The sequence below is a fragment of the Protopterus annectens genome, chromosome 7.part0 (assembly GCF_019279795.1).
Source record: "Protopterus annectens isolate FY-2018-M chromosome 7.part0, PAN1.0, whole genome shotgun sequence".
Taxonomy (NCBI): domain Eukaryota; kingdom Metazoa; phylum Chordata; order Ceratodontiformes; family Protopteridae; genus Protopterus; species Protopterus annectens.
In genome coordinates, this window is record NC_056739.1 from 1,999,968,941 (window position 1) to 1,999,987,936 (window position 18,996).

The 18,996-nt window shown below is 36.3% G+C and overlaps 1 protein-coding gene across 3 annotated transcripts in view; it reads right to left on the reverse strand.

The window, feature by feature from the left end:
- Positions 1–18,996, reverse strand: part of LOC122807296 (collagen alpha-1(VII) chain-like) — a gene marked incomplete at its 5' end in the record, with an annotated part of 1,562,855 nt that overhangs the window by 1,535,031 nt on the left and 8,828 nt on the right. For all 3 annotated transcript variants that reach the window (XM_044078425.1, XM_044078422.1, XM_044078423.1), the window contains 1 exon segment: positions 18,737–18,894. In XM_044078425.1, coding sequence (XP_043934360.1) covers positions 18,737–18,894 — 158 coding nt within the window.

Below are 18,996 nucleotides of genomic sequence, written 5' to 3' on the forward strand. Positions count from 1 at the left end.
AAGTTCTCAATTCACTATCTAAGGCCAAGAGGACTACATTTATGAGACTGGATAACATACCAGGCTGCCTACTGGCTAGCCAGAAACATGAAATGTCAGGCCCCATATAAAACAGATTTTGAGTCAGATGAATGGAGGACAGCAACAGTTATCACATTGCACAAAGATGGGGCTACAACAGATCCAGGTAATTACAGACCGATAAGTCTCACCAGCCTCATCTGTAAGGCTATGAAAAGGATCATTATGAAACTAATAGATAGGGATATAGGTGACCTACAGACTTTCAACCCAACCCAGTTTAAATTCATCAAGGGCAGGTTCTGCATACTTAACCTGGCTGACATCTATGAAAACATCATTGAGGAGATGGATGAGGGCAAATCGGTGCAAACTGCCCATCTGGAACTTGAAGATGCATTCAACACCATCTCACACTTGGGCCTCATAGATAAACTCTCCCAGCTAAATGGTAATCCCTGTGACTTTCTCGATAGCAAATTGCCTCACACAAAAAAATGCCAGGACGTAAAGGTAGGCGGCTTTACCACCTTCAAAAGACTTGTCACCAGTTGAGTGCTCCAAGGTTCAGTCCTTGGGCCATTTCTCTTTGGTATTTATATTTCATATGTCAAAGCTAATGTTAAGGAACTGAGGATGACCATGTTTTCAGATGGCTGCAAAACTGGTGCCATCATAAACTCCCCAGAAGACACCATCCTTCTACAAGATGGCCTGCCCCAAACAAAGAATTGATACCAAACCCAAATAGTGAAACTAAATGCAAAGAAATGTACAATCATATCCCTTCAGCAAGCATAACGTCCTTTGTGCTATCACAATGACAACACCCTGCTGAAAATTGATCCCCATGGACCTGGGAACATTTGTTGAAAAAGAACTGTCCTTTGATCACCACCTATCCACTGTTGTACAAAAGTTCTTTTTTCATTGCACAGTTTATATCTAAGGGTATGGCATCCAGATTCAGTGATGTAATTGCACTCATCAGGCCGATCACTGAGTATAATGCTTCTTTTGATATGCACCTGTCCAAACACTTGTCACAGCTAGACTGACCACAATGCTTCCTGACTAAAAAAACAAGGGCCTAAATTGCAAAAACTATGTAGACTACCTCAAAGCCTTGTCTCCTTCCCATTTCATACAAGCTGCTGATAGGCAACCTCTGCCTCATGAATACGGCCTCAACAGACCCATTTCTGTCAGACCTATTACACATTCAGAAGTACAATGTTATCAAAACACCCACTCAAGAGACCTCAATCTCTTTTGCAAGATTAAAAAAACATGTGGGAGGGACAGGTATGTGCCACAGATAATACCACATTTATGTAACCAGCTTTCCCTCCATGTGAAGAAGAATACATTTCTTACTCTATTCAAATGTAACTTGGATGACTGGATGGGGAGCCACAAATTCACCCCTAATTTAGCACCAATGACCTTAATAGATAGGGGAAACATGCAAGTATTGAACACATATTTGTGCTGCCCATCTTTGGAGAGATAATATCTGTCACAATAAAGTACAGAAAGAAATCACAACTTCAAACTGGCTTTTGTTATGCTTAACAAGTCCAAAATGCATTAGCTCTCATTTATTTTAGGTTTCTGTAAATTTAGATTTTCTCTTCCCTACCACACTTCTTTAAAATCTCACCAGCATGACCAAATTTAATATATTTCATAACTATATGCCTAATTCATCAACTGCATGTTTGATTTTATTATGTTACATGCAGTCTAAGCATTTCCCCAAAAGATAATCCTTAAGGAGAAATGGAAAGAAAAATAGATATTAATCAAAGAAATTCTGCCAGTACATTCCCTTTTCATACAATCTTAAGTCATCAAGTAAATATAGTTTTTCACTCTTAAACTAACATTATATATACCTTACACATTACTGTTTTTGCCACCAATGCTGGCCCAAGCAGATAATAGCTTCCTAGAGGCTGCACACTGATGGTTGATTAGAGCTCTCCCAGTGTGAAAATTGAAGCTTAGGGAAAAAATCCTATCAAATCTATCAATTTTTGTAAAATTCAGCTAGTAATTAGACTAACCTGATGCGGGCAAAGAATAAATGTGAAGAAAGTAATAAGAAAATTAACCAGAAAAGGAAAAGGAAAACTCTGTCCGGGAAGAATCTTGCAGCTTGTTCAGCAAAAAAAAGGTTAACGTGCAGCTTTGGTACAGAAGATCGCTTCTAGTAATTTACATGAAAAATAAATCAAATACACTCAGAGTTACTTAAAATAATTGAAACACTGAAAGAATATATTAAGTCAAATAACAAAAGTTCACAAAAACAGAAGAAGCTTTAACTAGCTATTCAGATGAACTGATAAAATTCCAAAAAAAAAAAAAAAACATTGTCTGAGCATGAGACTTCTCAAGAAAAGCTATTTCAAAAAATATGGTTAGGAGGCAGAACATGCAGACCAAACCTATAATTTTTTGCTGTAGCAAATAAACTGGAAGGAACAGACTGTATTAATTTTATGAAAGTACAGATTAGTAACCAGACTAATATTCCACAGCAGGATTTGTTGATTGAGATGACACATTATGTGTATTTTTTTTTAATCTGGGCAAGAGAAAGCAGCCAATGCTTACATTATTAAAGATGCAAACGTACCAGAAGACAAGAGTTGCTCCTGACAAAACTGTAGCAGAAGGGAAAGGTTTTAAAAAGTGGGTAGAGCAGAGTATTTATGAAAATTATTATACACTGTACACCATACAGAAGAGATACAAGTTTATCCCGGCAACCAGGGAAAGTCAGGAGGGATGCAGGAGATTTAAGATGCTTTATTTGCTTATTTCAGAATATTTTTTTCCTGGAGGATCAAAGACATTTTTGAAGGCAGAACAGGCTAAGTAGACAATAAAAATGTTTAGTCAACAAAGGCTGACCCAGCAAACAGAATGGGGCTCTGCTTCTAATTATTCTAACAATAGCACAAAGTCCACAGAGAGACTTTGCCAATATAACCTCTTGCATTGTTCCAGAGGAAAATGCTTGTGCCACAGAAAAAAGTGTAGAAGTTGACTACAATAATCAGAGTATTTTGGTCTTAAACCAGAGACTGATATTGGAAAATGGAGAGGATCAGTAAGAAGACCAGTAATATTGTGAAATCAATCAACAAATTGGAAACTATATAGCATCACTCTAATTAAATGTAGGAGCAGACATATAAAATGTAGGTTTGCAAGTAGTGGATGAGAAATATTTGAACTTTGTTGACTATGTTAAACTGGTAGATAAACTACAGAGCATATACCCCACTTTATGTCATTAATATTTAGAAGAACAGTTAAAGGATTGAATAAGTAAGTGCAAGTAAAAAAGCTTTTGTTCTTACAAATATTTGTCTAAAAATTTCATGATATAAATTGCAGGTTAAACTGTAAATTACCATTATCTAGTATGCAGTCAGAGGTATTTTAAATATGAGGTAGGGAATCTTATCAGTGACTGCTGTAAATGTTAAAGATATCAAAACAAGAAAGTACTTGTTCTTAGTTGTAAAGGTATCCAGGCTTTACACTGTAACAAGATAAGAAAGCCTGGACAGTAAGTGAAAGTTAATATAATGTTGTGATCTTAGGCTGCTGGGGTGAGGAATACACAGACATAATGTTCAAATTACATGCAGAGTTAAGATAATCATTTGCTCAGTTTTTTAGTAGAGATAGATATCAAGATTAATGTCCTTGGTTTAAGCTATAAACAAGTTATTTTTAAGCAAATAGGCTTGAAAAATAAGATAAAATTGTGGAAAAGTGTACCTCTTTCTTGTATTTGCAAGGTCATTAGTTTTTTTTTTCCTTTAACCAAGGCTTTCACTAGGAGACAAGGAGTTTGTTGCAAGTTTGAAGGAGGGCTGTGAAACGCATTTAGTTTTTTGTGTGAGCATTTTCAGTAAAGAAAAAAAGTCTTGAAAATATGACATAGTTTCAAATGGAGATGAGAAGAAGCAATTATAGACAAGATCAGCATGCCAAACAGTAATGTGCAAATGTAAACTTACAGTTGGAAATATGAATTCAAAAGAACTGTTATGTACAATAGTGAGAGTAACAGCTTTCTATTATAATGGCTACTCTACACATATTATCATGGAATTTAAATGTCACTACACATATACACAAAAGGCAACGAGTATTGAATTATATTAAGAAGTGTAGAGCACAGACAGTAATGTTGTGGAAGGCACATTTGATTTGAAATGAGCATATGAACAAAAAATATTTCAAGCTGGAGATTCAGCAGAATGTAGGAACAAAAGAAAGGGAGTAATTGTACTTCTAATTGCTTGAGGAGGTCTAATAGTTATAAAAGAGTGGGGAAAGACAATAATGGTAGATTAATGGTAGCAAGTGTTATTGACAGTGTAGGATGATTATTCTGGCTTGTATTTGTATTCCATGTTAAACTGCAGTTATGGAGCTTAAGATAATTCTTTGAAAAAAATGTTTTTGACAGTGTATTATTTACAGGTGTGGATTGGAACCCAATTTGCAATAGTTAAGAATGTATTGATGACCTGAAATTAAATATATAACAAAAGAGGTTGGATTTCTGAAGAAATATATGAGAATGTTTGATATGTGAATTCAGTAGTAGGAACCCAGACAAAATTTACATGTTATTCCTCCAAAGTACAATAACTGGGGTAGACTGGATATAAATCATATTTCACAGCAGCATGTAAATTTAATTGAAAGCTCTGAGACTAAGACAAAGACGCAAGGTAATGAAGTAAAAATGAGACATTGGCAGTTTCCTACATAACTGTTAAAGACAGACTAATTTAAGGACTGGGTAGTGGAAATTATTCAAAAGTTCTCATGGAAGACAGACATTTCTTTAGAAGGGATAGCTAGTAAGTGGGATAAAATAAAATAAAGTTTAAAAGCATGGTAAAAATAAGAGAGAAAGAGGTATGGGAACATGTAATAGGAGTTATTTAGGTTGACAAAAAATATGGCATTGCAGAATAAGGAGAATTTCACAGAACAAGAGTAGGGGCAACTGTAAAATGCTTAATGGAAAATAATGGAATATTTTGATAATACGCATGCGTTTAGAAAGTTTGCTGTTAAGCAGCTATTTTTGATAAAAACTCCAGAGCACAAACACTTTGAGCAAAATGACTTAGCAACAGAAAGCAGAAACTCAGAGAGCCAGTAATGAAAAAAAAAACAGATATTATATAGAGATATTAAAGATATTTTGAGTAATTATGAAAATGTATATAAAGCAGAGGCATGTGGAAACCAACAAAGGGCACAAATGGAAATATCTACTGAAGACTTAATTATGCCAAGTTCACAGGCAAATGAGGCACAACAATTAATAGCTACGATAGCAAAGAAAAAGTTAAAAACGGTGACATATAATCAGTCAGCATGGAAAGTATTCAGAAACAGATGGTATTCTTGTGGAAGTTTGGCAGGTGGGAAGGAAGGAAGTGAAAAAGACCTGGAATGTTTTATTTAGCTGTATTTTAAAGGTGCATATGTGTGTGTGGTGGTGGTGGGGGGGGTGGACTGCCAGTATTTTGGAAGAAAGCTGTGGTAGTTGTTTTGCCCAAAGGTAGTAAAGACCATTCAGACTCAGTTTCATATAGAACCATTTAATTTTTAAACCATAATTATAAAGTGTTTATGTCTACACTCGCTAACAGAATGGCTAAGGTGTTGCCAAGACTGATATAGAATGGCTAAGGTGTTGCCAAGACTGATATATATGAATTGGTGTGGTTTTATGGAGAGGCAGTAAACATAATAGAACAATGATTATGCAGGGGGATGCACAGTGTAAGAAAACAATGATATTGTTGGTGGGTCTTGATACAGAGAAAGTATTTCTTAGAGTCAGCTGGGCTTTTATGACTAGGGCATTGGGTAGCATCTGCATTCCATGATAGAATAATAGGGTTAATTAGGAGGATACATGAAGGGTCAGTGGCATGAATTAATGTGTTGAGGCTTACTCTCCAACAAACTGTTTGAAAAGAGGAACAAGGTAGGGGTGTCCTCTTTTTCCTTCAGTTATTAGCATTATATGTACAGCCATTAGCAAAGAAAAATAACCTTAAGCAACTTTATATGCAAATCAAGGAAGCTGGTAAGCTCAAGCACAGATTTTTTTGTGGATGTCATCAAATTCCTTGATTCTGTTTTCTGGATACCTGTTCTCTAACTTTATTATTCATACATTTTCTAAAATTTTATTCCCTGAAAAAATATTTCTTGCTTCTTAAATGTATTTATTTACATTTATTTATGATCTTTACAATCACATTTTAACCAGGTATGTTCTGCAGGACAGTGCCAATTTCCATTGGAAGTCCAGGGAGAGATGATCATGGGACCTTGGCATACCACACAAACCTCTATTGCCCATTATCTTAATAAGTATTTACATACTGACAGACATAAATAACAGTTTATGTAACACAAATGTTAAACAATCAGTAGAAAGTGCAACAGCAAATATCTGATACAGTGTTACATGACCAGCAGACAATAAGAGAAGGTTAGCTGTACATTACACTGAAGGTGTAGAACAGATTCATGGGTACACTGAAGGCACTGTGTTTTGTACCAAGACATGAAATTCAGTAACATCTCAGGTCTGAACTGTGACATGAGAGCAGCATGGACTGTTAATATTGACTCACTGCCTTAAACAATTTTCATGAACAATATTATATGAGATACTGCAGAATGCTTAGCATGACTTGATGTAGATGATATGATCCTCTTTCAATAATTTTCCATGGTCAAAGAAAGTAAATAGAAAATACAATATCTGGAAATATTCCTCATTAGTTTAACGTGCATAGAATGAATGGCACCATAAGCCAATCTATCATCATGCTGACTGATTTTCCAGTTAGGTTCATTCCAGGAAGAAGTGATCTGTCAATTCTGGAGGCAAGAGGCACTGTACCTGAGCTGGCACGGGCATTTAACTATACTTTCATCATTGCATTATAAAGAGATTTTTACATAATAGTCCTAAATGCATATTCTATATTATGGTTACATATTGTAATATTTTAGATAGAGGTTGGGGTTGGCATAATGCTTAAAGTATTTACCTCACAGACACAAAGTACAGGGATTGATTCTTTCCGTTCAATCATACCTAGGCTTAAAATGGCCCTCTAGGGTCATTAACCTAGTAATTATCAATGAACCTATAATATTTTACATAGCATTTTTTTTTACTTTTAACCTGCAAACATATTAGTACTGATGTCCTTAAACAGCTTAATTTCAACAGTGTTTTTATTATCTTAGTTGCTGGCTATAAGCACATATAGCACATCTATTTGTCATAACTCATTCACTCCAATGGAGCTCAGAAAGTTTGCACTGTAACTTCCAATGGGCGGATCCTAAGCCTTTTGGCAGAATCAAATGATATCCTTGCGTTTCAAACAAATGTTCATATCTTTGGAACCATAGGGGTTATGAAAGAAATATAAATGGCAAACTGATCAGCACAAACTAGTTTTATAGTGTTAGTATTCTTTATGTTCTAGGTCTTGAAACAAATTTTATAAGCCACAGTAAACACAGTCTTTTTTCTTCTTCTTTCGGCTTTTCCCAGTTAGGGGTCGCCACAGCGGAACTCCAGTCCGCTAATGATTGGCAGTAGATTTTTACATGACGAGTTGCCGGCCCTGACGCACAACCTTCAACGAAGGTACACCCATTCACGCATGTCTCCACACAGAAGACGCTCTAGCTGAGAATCGAACAGGACAACATCTTACTGTGAGGTGACAATGCTACCGCAGCACCACCACTGCAGTAACTATTACATTTGTAATATTTTCTAAACAACTTACAATATCTCGGCAACCACTCAAGTTACACACACACTGTCAGCAACATTTTATTTATCTAGCTGAGAGTTTTCATATGAGGCTAAGGAGTTCTGTCTGCCTTATCTGGTTGTTGAATTATTTAGAAAAATGTGAAAATTATACTTGTATAAATAAATATCATAAAAACAACTGTTAATATCTATTTACCTGCACTAGACAGAGGTCAAATATTAATGCAGTTGAGTTTGCCATTGTGTAAGCTTTAAGATGAAATCTTTTAAAACCTTGTACATAGCATGGTTTTAGAATTATTGATGTAAATAAGAACAGGCAATATTTGATGCCTAGAAGCGTCAGTAGGAGTTAACTGCAGATGCACCTGGAGGCATCACTCAGATGTAATGAGATAAGGCATACCACCGGTAGCGAATTTGTTCTGTTATTTGATTCTTAAGTGAGAATCAAGACACAAAATTGACTAAGTAATACAAGCCTCAAATGAAATATGAACATTCTGTGGTACTAAGTTAATTTGTAATTGTCTTGTATACATTATAGGCACTTCTAAAGAAGATTAACAGTTTTGAGTTCTTTAATTGTAGTAGGACACACAAGAGTGAAATTCATCACTATCTAAAGTGGCTCTAAATTAAGGAAGCTTTGGACATGGCCTTAAGTTCTACTCTGTGTATATGAATATAGAATCACTCATTATTAAACCCAATACCATTTTACTAGGTGATCAAAACTATTCAAATATAGACTGGGAAACCTACACCATCACTAGTGCGCAATCACAAAGATTTCTGGACTTTGACAATACAAATGCCCTGGAAATAAGTCAGGGTACCCACTAGAGGGAACAACCTTACTAATATGGGGGCATCTTGTACATCGCTTGTATATTGTCATCACTTGTTATGTCTTCCCATAAAGCAGACTCCTTCAAAATAAAATTGAAACCAAGGATCCCTTCCACCTAAGGTATCTTTATAAATTTCTCTATCACAAACTACCTGACATATTGGCAAACTTCAACTCCCCACCAAACCCAGTTAGTTCCAGTGAATACATGGAAATGTATACCACCACACTATACTAGCATGTAAACAGCTAAAAAGATGTAGCTGTACCCTGTGGGAACAAGTGTAGGGCAAACTCTAGAGACAAATCCACATGGTGGAACCATAATATCAACAAGCTTTACAGTAAAAGGAAGAGAATTGTGACCAAAAATAACAAGAGTAATTCCTAGAATGATAGAGCCCATGTCACTGAAATAAACAAATACAGGAGCTTAATAAAATACATCAAGGACAAGTATGAGGCTAAATCAAAGACGATAACAAGGCATTTTTTAGTTATGTTCATAGTCTCAAAAGCACACTGCAGCAGTGTGCTGAGCAGATTGTGAACAATGTTAGCTCCACTGAGGCTGACGATATAGTGAACCTACTGGCTGATAACTTCAGCTCTAGCTTTACCCTTCTCTTCCTTCCGTCTGTCTCTCAAGATTTACCTGAAACTTCCATGCGTCCAGCACAGTCCTAAAAGTACTATCAAAAGTTAAAAATACTGCACTGATTGGTACTGACATATGCCTGGATGCATCTTAAATAGCATGAAGCATTATTTAGCCATTGCCAGCAACACTGTTCAACCTTAGCCTCCATACAGCTTTTGTACCAAGCAAAAGGAGAACAGCTACAGTCATTCCCCTACTTAATTAAAGACCTTCCACAGGGAATTACAGACCCATAAGTATGACCAGGCTCATATGCAGAGCCATGGAAAGATGTATCATGGAACTAATCAATAAGTACATAGGGAACCTCCAAACACTGGACTGGTCTCAATTTGGATTCATCAAGGGCAGGTCATGCTTACTTAACATGGTGGACATTTGTGAAAAGGTCAGCAAAATGATGGATGAAATTAAACTGTACACATCACATACCTTGACCTGACCGAAGCTTTTGATACAATGTCCCACTCAGGCATACTAAAAAAGCTAAATAAACTGGGAATAAAACCCTATGTCACCTGCTGGTTTGCCAGCTAACTCATAGACTGTATACAGGAAATCAAAATAGGGAAAGTTACCTCCACAAAAAGGCTAGTCACCAGTGTAAGGTTCCTATTAGAATGCCGAAAGCTTAAAATAGCGAATGACCTAAAGGTTGGAAATGCCAGATCTCGATCTGCTTTTTGCGAGATCGCGGTACAGTGAGGATTAGAATATATTAATGGGGGTGGGGGGGGCACAGCCCCCCACAATAGTGTGTTCGAGGTCCTGAATTTTCGACCTTTAGGTTGTTAGCATTTTTGGATTTTCTTTTATGTAATATAGACCCACCAGTGTAGTCCTCCTGGGTGCTGTTCTGGGACCTCTTCTGTTTGACATATACTTCTGTAAAGTAAAAACAAATGCCAAAGACTCTGGCTGACTAAGTTCTGAAAGCAGGGAATGGCATTTATTTATTTATTTGCAGTTGGTTTACCAGGATAGTCCATTGGGCCAAGATGAACCTGTTTTCAATGGAGTCCCAGGGAGAAAAGCTTCAAAAACAAGCAAGGTTAGAAAAAGTTTTAGATTACAATTTTTATAAATGTTACTGACTTGAGCAAACATTACAAATAATACAGACTAGTGAAGAACGTTACAGATTACACAGACTAGTAAAAAGGGACATTACAGTATAAATACTAAGAAGCCATTACATATTAGGAAGCTTGCACTAAGAGGTACACTCTAATGCATTCTTTATAAATAGCTTAGAAAGTACAAGGGAAGGATGTACAAGTTAGGAGAGAAAGTAAAAGGAAATTGCCAGTATAAAGAGGGGGAGTGAAGAGAAAAAGGAAAATGCCAGTGTAAGTTATGTGGGGTGGGAGCAGGAGTATTCCCACTGGGATATTAGATGTGAATGAAGAGATTTTTTGAATATAAAGCGCTTAGAGGTGGTACGAATGGATGGTGGAAGAGAGTTCCAGAGACATGCTAGACCATAGGATAGGAGATTTTTACCTGGGGGACGAGTTGGTTTGTACAATTCTATTAGGTTTTGGTTGTCATTGCTGATGCCTAGTTCAGTCAGGTGGAGAATGAGGGAGGAGTAGTTAAGTAGGTCACAGACCCTGGTGACATCTTGGGAAATGAATGCAGCTAGCAAGACCTTGTCAAGTGATATGAGAATGTCATTGTGAGTGTCCAAATGGCTATGGAAGTGCTCCTATATGACCAGAACATAAACTGATATTTTGAGATGTAATATTTAAGTTAGAGGTAGATATATTTTTCAAAGATCCTGTACAAGGTTACAGGAATAAGGATCATGTTCTTGCTTGAGAAATGGTTTTACTATGACAGTTTTCCACATATTAGGAATGGTGTTGTTAGTCAGACAGAGGTTAAAGATGTATTGTAGAGGCTGTACAATGTAATCTCAACAATGATAAATGAATCAAGGATGGAAGCCTGAAGGCCCATCCAAATGAATTTCTTGTAGCAGTGGTATGACATCTTTGGATAAGATCCATCAAAAATGGAAAAAAGGAAGATATTCAGGAGAGGTGGGTGGGGTTATCTTTCACAGCTGGAGAGGTCACTGAATTGTTTTGAAAATCATCTGCTGATAGGGAAGTGAACATAGTGTCATCTGAGTGGGGTAATTTGTATCCATTGAAGTTACTGACTTGTCTCAAACTTTTCCTTGGGCTGTGTCAAAGATAGTTTGGAACCATAACTGTCAACCATACCGAATTTGTCAGTAAATACCATTTTTGATGGTAAAATATTGGGGTACCACGAATTCCCGCATGGCCCCTTTAATTTCAGAATTCCTGGGTTTTTTACTCCTGACATCATCATGTGCAGGGTGTGCTCAATGGCGTCAGCTTCTGCAGCCCGGTCTGTGTTCAAGCAGAGCACAGCACATCTTTCTTCCCCTGCTCCTCCTTCCTCCTCCAAGTAAAAAATGTAAACTCTTCTTTAACGGCTGCAGGGCAGGCATTACTGTACAATAGTCTATGTTGGCAATGGCATTTGTGTGTGATGTGATTACATTTTAAAGAAACAGACTTTTACTTAACGACAGGCACTTTTATTTAACAGCTGCAGCCTGCACTTTTGAAAGGGCAGAAGAAACTGTGTGCACTTTTGAAATGGTAACATCTGAGCTTTTCTTGTTTAACTGCTTAATGCTGCGATCCCACTTCAGTTGTCTAATTCTTGTTCTTCCAAAGTGACATATGCAAAGCACCTTAACACTGAGTGCCATGGTCGGATATAAGCTGCTATTTGCTGCTCTAACAGAAATATATTTAATTAAAACAAGGATATAAGCTGCGATTGTGCTAAGTACTAAATGCCTATTAGAAACCCAACCAAGTGTGCTTGTGAAGAAAATCACAAACCATTACTCTCACTAACAATACCTTAATGCAAGTCCATTCCAGAAACATGTTCTATCTTAAAAAAAACAAGTATACTAAATATATTCAAAGACCAACAAATCCTCTCTGGAATTCAGACAGACGACGGGAAGGTGCTCTCTCTTTATGTGAAGTGTACATATGTATGCAGATGCAGCCAATCAGCAGTATTTTCAGAGTTTCACTCTCCATTTGAAATTGGCATGCTAGAAAAAGGTTAGTTGAGAAATTAACAGTGAAAAAAGCACATTAAAGTGGATTAAGCCGCACTTAAACTTATTTACTGTATTATTCTGCTTCAAATTGGGGTGTGATAATGTACTCCGTTTCATCTACGTCGCGTTTCTGGAATTGTTTCTTATTTACATTTGGGTGATTTCTACAGGTGACGTTAAAATCAGTTGCACTGGAAATTTTCTAACACACTCATGTTTACATAGTAATTTGAGCTATTTTGTCAACCACTCTGCTGCATTCATCTGAAAAGCACAGGGTGAAGGTTTATAATTGTGATGTGATTGTTTTTATCGTATTGCTTTCTTAAAAACAATGTTTTTTATGCGTAAGGTCTAGTAATAATGGCGGTGACAGAAAAAGTGTAAAGTAAAGTTGGCTTAACTTGGCTACGTTAAATGCATATATGCTTAGATGGGGAGTGAAGTGTAACATATATTCAACAATTAGTAATGGATTCTGTCCCCCAAGCATTAGTAGAATTTAATTCTTTTCATTAATTAATTTCCATTTATAGAATTCCAGTGTGCACAACTTTGAAAGAAGTAGTGTGGTGGCTTGTTTTCTGAGTTCCAAAATATAGTCTCTTATGGCCATGTTACTCTTCTGGCAGTACCAGTTATGTACTACTCATTATATAATACTCCCCTTTGAAATAATCCTGGAAATGTACAGTTTTCCAACTCATTTGGTTTGGGATTGGATCAGGTTAAGCGCACAGCTTTATGGTCACAGCAATTAGAGAGTGTGTTTACAGGCTATGATGTATTTAGCAAAGACATCTCTGGAACATCTAATCAAAGTGTGGTGGGACTAGTGTTCCTAGAGGTGATGATAGGAGATGATCAGATACTTTGTTAGTAGTCTGCAATTCTTTCAATCTGCAAACATTGACAAGAGGAACAAAGGCTTCTGAAAAGTAGGAATAGCCATCCAGAAATCTGGAAACTAAATGACAAAATGTGAATAATGTACATGTCAGGCTTCCCACGTCTAGCAGTATTGTTGGATACTAAGTCATGTCAAAATGACACAAAATTATACACATATTAAAACAAATGTAAAATATGTAGATCTAAATAAATGATACTGCAAAATATCTATCTTATAAAGTCCCATATTTTTGCTTCTGAAAATGGGAATTGTAACGTATTCACCCTCCTATGTCATATTTCATAGTTGGAGGCTGTGGCCTCTAACAAAACTGGGAGTGGTAAACTGGACATTGCCACAGATGTTAGGCGCTAATCATATAGGTGGACTGGTCCAGGGTACCGGCTTCGGCAATAACATTTTCCAAAAATGTCAAAATGAAATTAAATTGATTGGAAACAGTAGACAAGTCTGTGTGTAGGCCTACTGTTCTAGGATCCCAGTAATTTTTTTTAATAGTTGGGTTGTTCATATTTGGTGTGACCTTAAAAATGTGAGCATGGTGTATCAATATTGTACTTCTGAATTTATGCTTCTTATGTTGGGGATTGTACAGTAAGGAGAGTTCATCTTTTTGCTATGTATATGGTAAGACGGCACTTTTGAATGTACCTAAAAAGCATAACTGTTTAGGAAAAGCAATAAATTCTTTTTAATGCTTTTATAAAATATCTTTTAAATATTTTTACTTTCAATGGAAAGTTGTTGAAAGAATGAATTAAACATCCACACACCTTTAAAATGTAAATATTTTGATAACTGGAAGGGCTAGCTGAAACAAAGGCTGCAAATGAAGGAGTTTGCTGTTTTTTTACCTTTTTTTTGACAGCAGAAAATTGAAATGGACAAACTGCAGATAATTTTTGTAGCCTTTAAAATGTCATTGTTTTGTGGCCTATAGCTGTTAATCCAGCTAGAATTTGTGGTTTGTTTCTGAAACCTGGTATTGGCAGGAGAAACCGTGTGCTTAGTGTGCTTAACTTATTAACTTATGTGTGAGAGGCACTTTTACTTAACAGCTGCAGCCTGCATTTTTGAAACGGCAGGAGAAACTGTGTGATTACTTTTTAACTGTGTTTGTGTTTAACCTTTTAGCTCTGCAGGCATTACTTAACAGCAGGAGAAACTGTGGTGTGTGTGTGTGTGTGTGTGTGTGTGTGTGTGTGTGTGTGTGTGTGTGTGTGTGTGGAATGTTTGGCTCATACTATCGGTCTGTTCCTCTTAAAATTTGTGTTTTTCTGGCAAATCAGTGAGAAATGAATTTACTAAATAATGATATCCATTTAAGTTTCAGTCTTCCTATCTTTCAGAAAATGCATGGCAACACAAAACATTTTATTTTAGCAACTTTTCTAAAATTATACAAGCTATGTTTAAAATGTGTCTCAGTGAACATCATTGCTACACATTAAAAAAATGGTTACCGTTTACTACAGGATCAGGGCTGGGGCCATATTTTGGTTGTCTGTTCTTCAGTTTGTATTTGAAAGTTGGCATCCCACAATTCCATTGGGATGGGTGGAGTTTCAAAATTATGTATGCAAATTTCATGTTAATCAGTGCACAGATTTGTACCTGCTTTTCATTGGCCTTTGTCCAGATTTTTGATGTTTTCAGGTTGAGAGGTATGTTTGGAACCTATATTATGGATTGGCTTTTGCGTCTTCTAATGGCTTTTTTGGATAGTTTCCTTAGGTTAATGTACTGTTTACTATCTTCTGGGGAGGGACTGGAGTTCCAAAAGTGCTAGGATTCATCCAGGAGTCTGAGGAGGATAGAGAGTCTAAAGACTAAGGGAAAGTAACAGTCTTGTAAGGAAGTGAGAATTTTACTTGATGAGTTAAGTGGCTTTGTTTGGATCACTGATGTTTAGAATCTGTGTCCATCTGTGGGAAGGGAGACATCTAATAAGTTTTGTTATATTAGTATTAGACTTAGACTTAGATCTGAAAGAGATTAGTTTGGGATTGGTCTTGGAAGCTGGGCAAAGGATGAAAAAGCTTACAAGGCAGTGGTCACTTAATGATGGCGAGTGATTTACAGTACTGGGGATAGAGTTTGGATTATTGGAGATAATAAGATCAATAAGGAAATTGTTTGAGGTAGGAAGGTTAGGTACTATGGTATTTTTGACTACTTGTACCAGTTGTTACGTAATGCATGTAGCAGTCTCTTTGAATACAGATTTAATCTTCTTTGATAACTAGCAACTTCCAAGACGGCTGCACACTAACTAACAGCTTAATTTCAGCTCTCCCAGTATGAAAACAGAAACTCAGAAAAGATAGCCAGTGAACGTGTCTTTCTGGGCAAATTTCAGTAACTGGCTATAAGTGCACTGCCTGGATGCCAGCAGAAAAGAAATTCAGAGAACCTGAAAGAAAATCAATCACAAAAGGTGAGGAGAAAACACTGACTTAGAAGAATCCTGCAGCTGTTCAGTAGAAAGCAGTACAAGCTCCAGCTTTGGTGAAAGACATGACTTCCAGTAATCTGAGGAAAAACTAAGTCAAATGTGCTCAGAGCTGATTAAAATAAATGAAGCACAGAATGATTATATCAACTCAAATAATAAAAGGCTGGAAAAAATGGAAGATGTTTTAAATAGATATTCAGATGAGGTGATAAAAATGCAAAAAAAAATCAGAGGATGAAATGAAGAAAAGGCTGGATGAGTATGAGACTGCCCAAGAAGAGGTGTTTCAAAAAATAATAGTATTAGAGGACATGTAGGGAAACCTGAGATTCTCTGTTGTACCAGTGAAACTGGAAGGAGCAGACTGTATTAAGTTTATGAAAGAAAAAGAATGAAATGGACTGGTATTTTACAGCAGGGGTTATTAACTGAAATGGCACATTGTGTGTATGCAAACCTGGCCATGAAAAAGCACCTCAGACCTTTAATAGTAAAGATACAATCCTACCAGCAGAAAGAATTGATTCTGACAAAACTGTGGGAGAAGGATAAAGTACTAAAAGTCGGAGATAGTAAAGTGTTTGTGGAAAATGATTACTCACTGTTCAGTGGGCAAAAGAGGAGTAGATGTATTCCAGTAATCAGGGAATGTCAAGGAAACAGGAACTAGGCAGGGGTGTCCTCCTTCCACTTTGTTATTCGCATTATATTTAGAACCATTGGCAAAGAAAATTAAGGACTCAGAAATTCAAGGATGTAATTGGTATGGTAGTCAAGCAAAGCTAGCTTTATTTGTAGATGACATTATTCTATACCTGATAAAACCTGAAAAGGGCATATCAGTGCTGTGGAACATTAAGTTTCAAGTTTTTTCAGGATACAGAATTAATGAAAATAAAATAAAGACAATAGTTATAACCTATGTACACCAAACATGAATTGGTTCATCAATGCCCATATTTATGGAGAGGTGACAAAATGAAATACTTAGTAGTATGAATTAAAATGATTCTGTTATGGCAGGTAAGGATATGTGTGAAGAGACTAAACAAAAGATAATATAAAAACTGAGAAATTGGTAGTTTTGTTTTGTGATTGTGGCTAGCAGGATGCAAGTAGTAAAATGTTTTTATTCCCTTTAGTTTTATACTCAGGTCAGTCATATTTTTACCAACCGGAAGAGGAGCTGTGGATATCAATTAGTAATGAGTTGAAAGATTTGATCTGGGAGGGCAAGATGTCAAGATTCAAGAGGGATAAGTTGATCCTTCCAGTAGAACAAAGTGGTTTGGGATTATCTGATTTGAAGAGGTATTTCAGAGCTACACAGTTAATGCTCCTATATGTAGGACAAGCAGAAAGCTATAATTCCAAGAGGAAAGGGATGATGATGAAACAGGGAGTAGCTTAGGAAGCAAGGAAAGACTGATATTTTGGATGCAGATCATTAAGAAGAATAACAATAACTATAACTATACAGAGTATTATATTCATAAAGGAGAAGAAAGTATTCTAAGAACTAAGCCAATACATGGATAGAGAAAAGAGATTCTGCTGATAAGGATGACTGCAATTACACATAGATACATAGAATAGCCAAGACATGCTGGAATTTACTGGAGAAATCTGGCAAAGGAACCATGATATTGGGGACAAATAATTAGAGAGGGAAAGGAAACAGAATGGGAAGAGGCCAAGAATTCATTTGTGTTGCAGGACAGAGAGTGCCTTCCCTATCAAGCATTCATATCAGAGCAAGAAATAGAGGGATCCTAAGTGAAAGATCAACACTTGTAATGTTTTTAGTAGAATCTAGAACATAAGCTGCTATCAAAAAGGGATAATTAGTGGGGCATATAAAATATTGCATGATAACTATAAGAATCAATCAGAAGATGTTAGAAAGAATTGGGAATATAGGATAAGTAATTCACAAAGAAACAATGGGGGGTATATGTATGGCTCCCAAATACTCAATGCAGTCTAGATGACTTAGGATCTTTGCTTGGAAGTGTTTGCATAGGTATTTTTATACCCCAAGTAGAATCCAAAGAATTTTTCCTCAAGTGGATTGCAAATGTTGCAGGTATGATGGGCATGAAAGAGGTAATTGGGAACATATTTTTGGAGAGTGTAATGAATTGGCAGACTTTAAAAATTTCCTGCAGACTAATCTATCTGAAATACTGGATGAGCAAATTGGTGTAAATAATTTTTGAGCTGTGATACAGAATCGGAATTGCCAAGTCACAGCATGACCTCGCTTAGTCTAATTCTGGTGTCTACCAAAAAAAGCAATTTCTAGAAAATGGAAATCAAAGCCTAAACCAACTGTACTAGAAGTAGTGAATACTGTAACAGAGATAAAACAACTGGAAGTGGGATCTTTATAAAATGGTAGGAGCAAACTACACAGAAAAATGGAAATTGTAGGAACAATTCAAGCAGAATGATTTTTTGGAGGAGCAATAAAGTTTAAAAGAAGGCAGAATTTGAATAAGCTACGTAAGGTTTGACTGACAATGACTGGATAAATTATAAGTGATGTATAATGTTTGTAACTAAAACATATCAATATGGTTTGTTTTTAGTTATATAAATGTATGACTACCTATGTCATAAGTGATACATTAATAAAGATGTTTTCAGTTTAAAAAAAAAATGTTCTGTGCTAACTACCAAACTTTACCAAATTTTATTGCATTATCTTATTCCTATACTGAAGGTGCTGACAAGTCTAAGTCCAGTTTCTAGGAGATAATGCTATGTTTCTATAGCTCAGCACATACTTATACTTTTTATAAATGACTGCATATCACAGTTTCTTTTGTAATCTTACCTCTATTGTGCACAACATGTCTGCAAGGTCATCCTCAAGTGTATGTAAGTCAGTAACATCTGTTGAGAAAAGAACATTGCGGGGATTTTCATTAGTGACCATCCTTCGCAGCTGCTCCCGGTCGGCTTCTTCAATTCCAACTGCCAAGATATTAATGCCTGAAGACAAAAGTACACTATGAATTACTGCCTTTCCTGTGCTTTAAATTTCCAGCCTACTAAGGCAATACAAATACAGCCAGCTGCATTCAATGGCAAGAT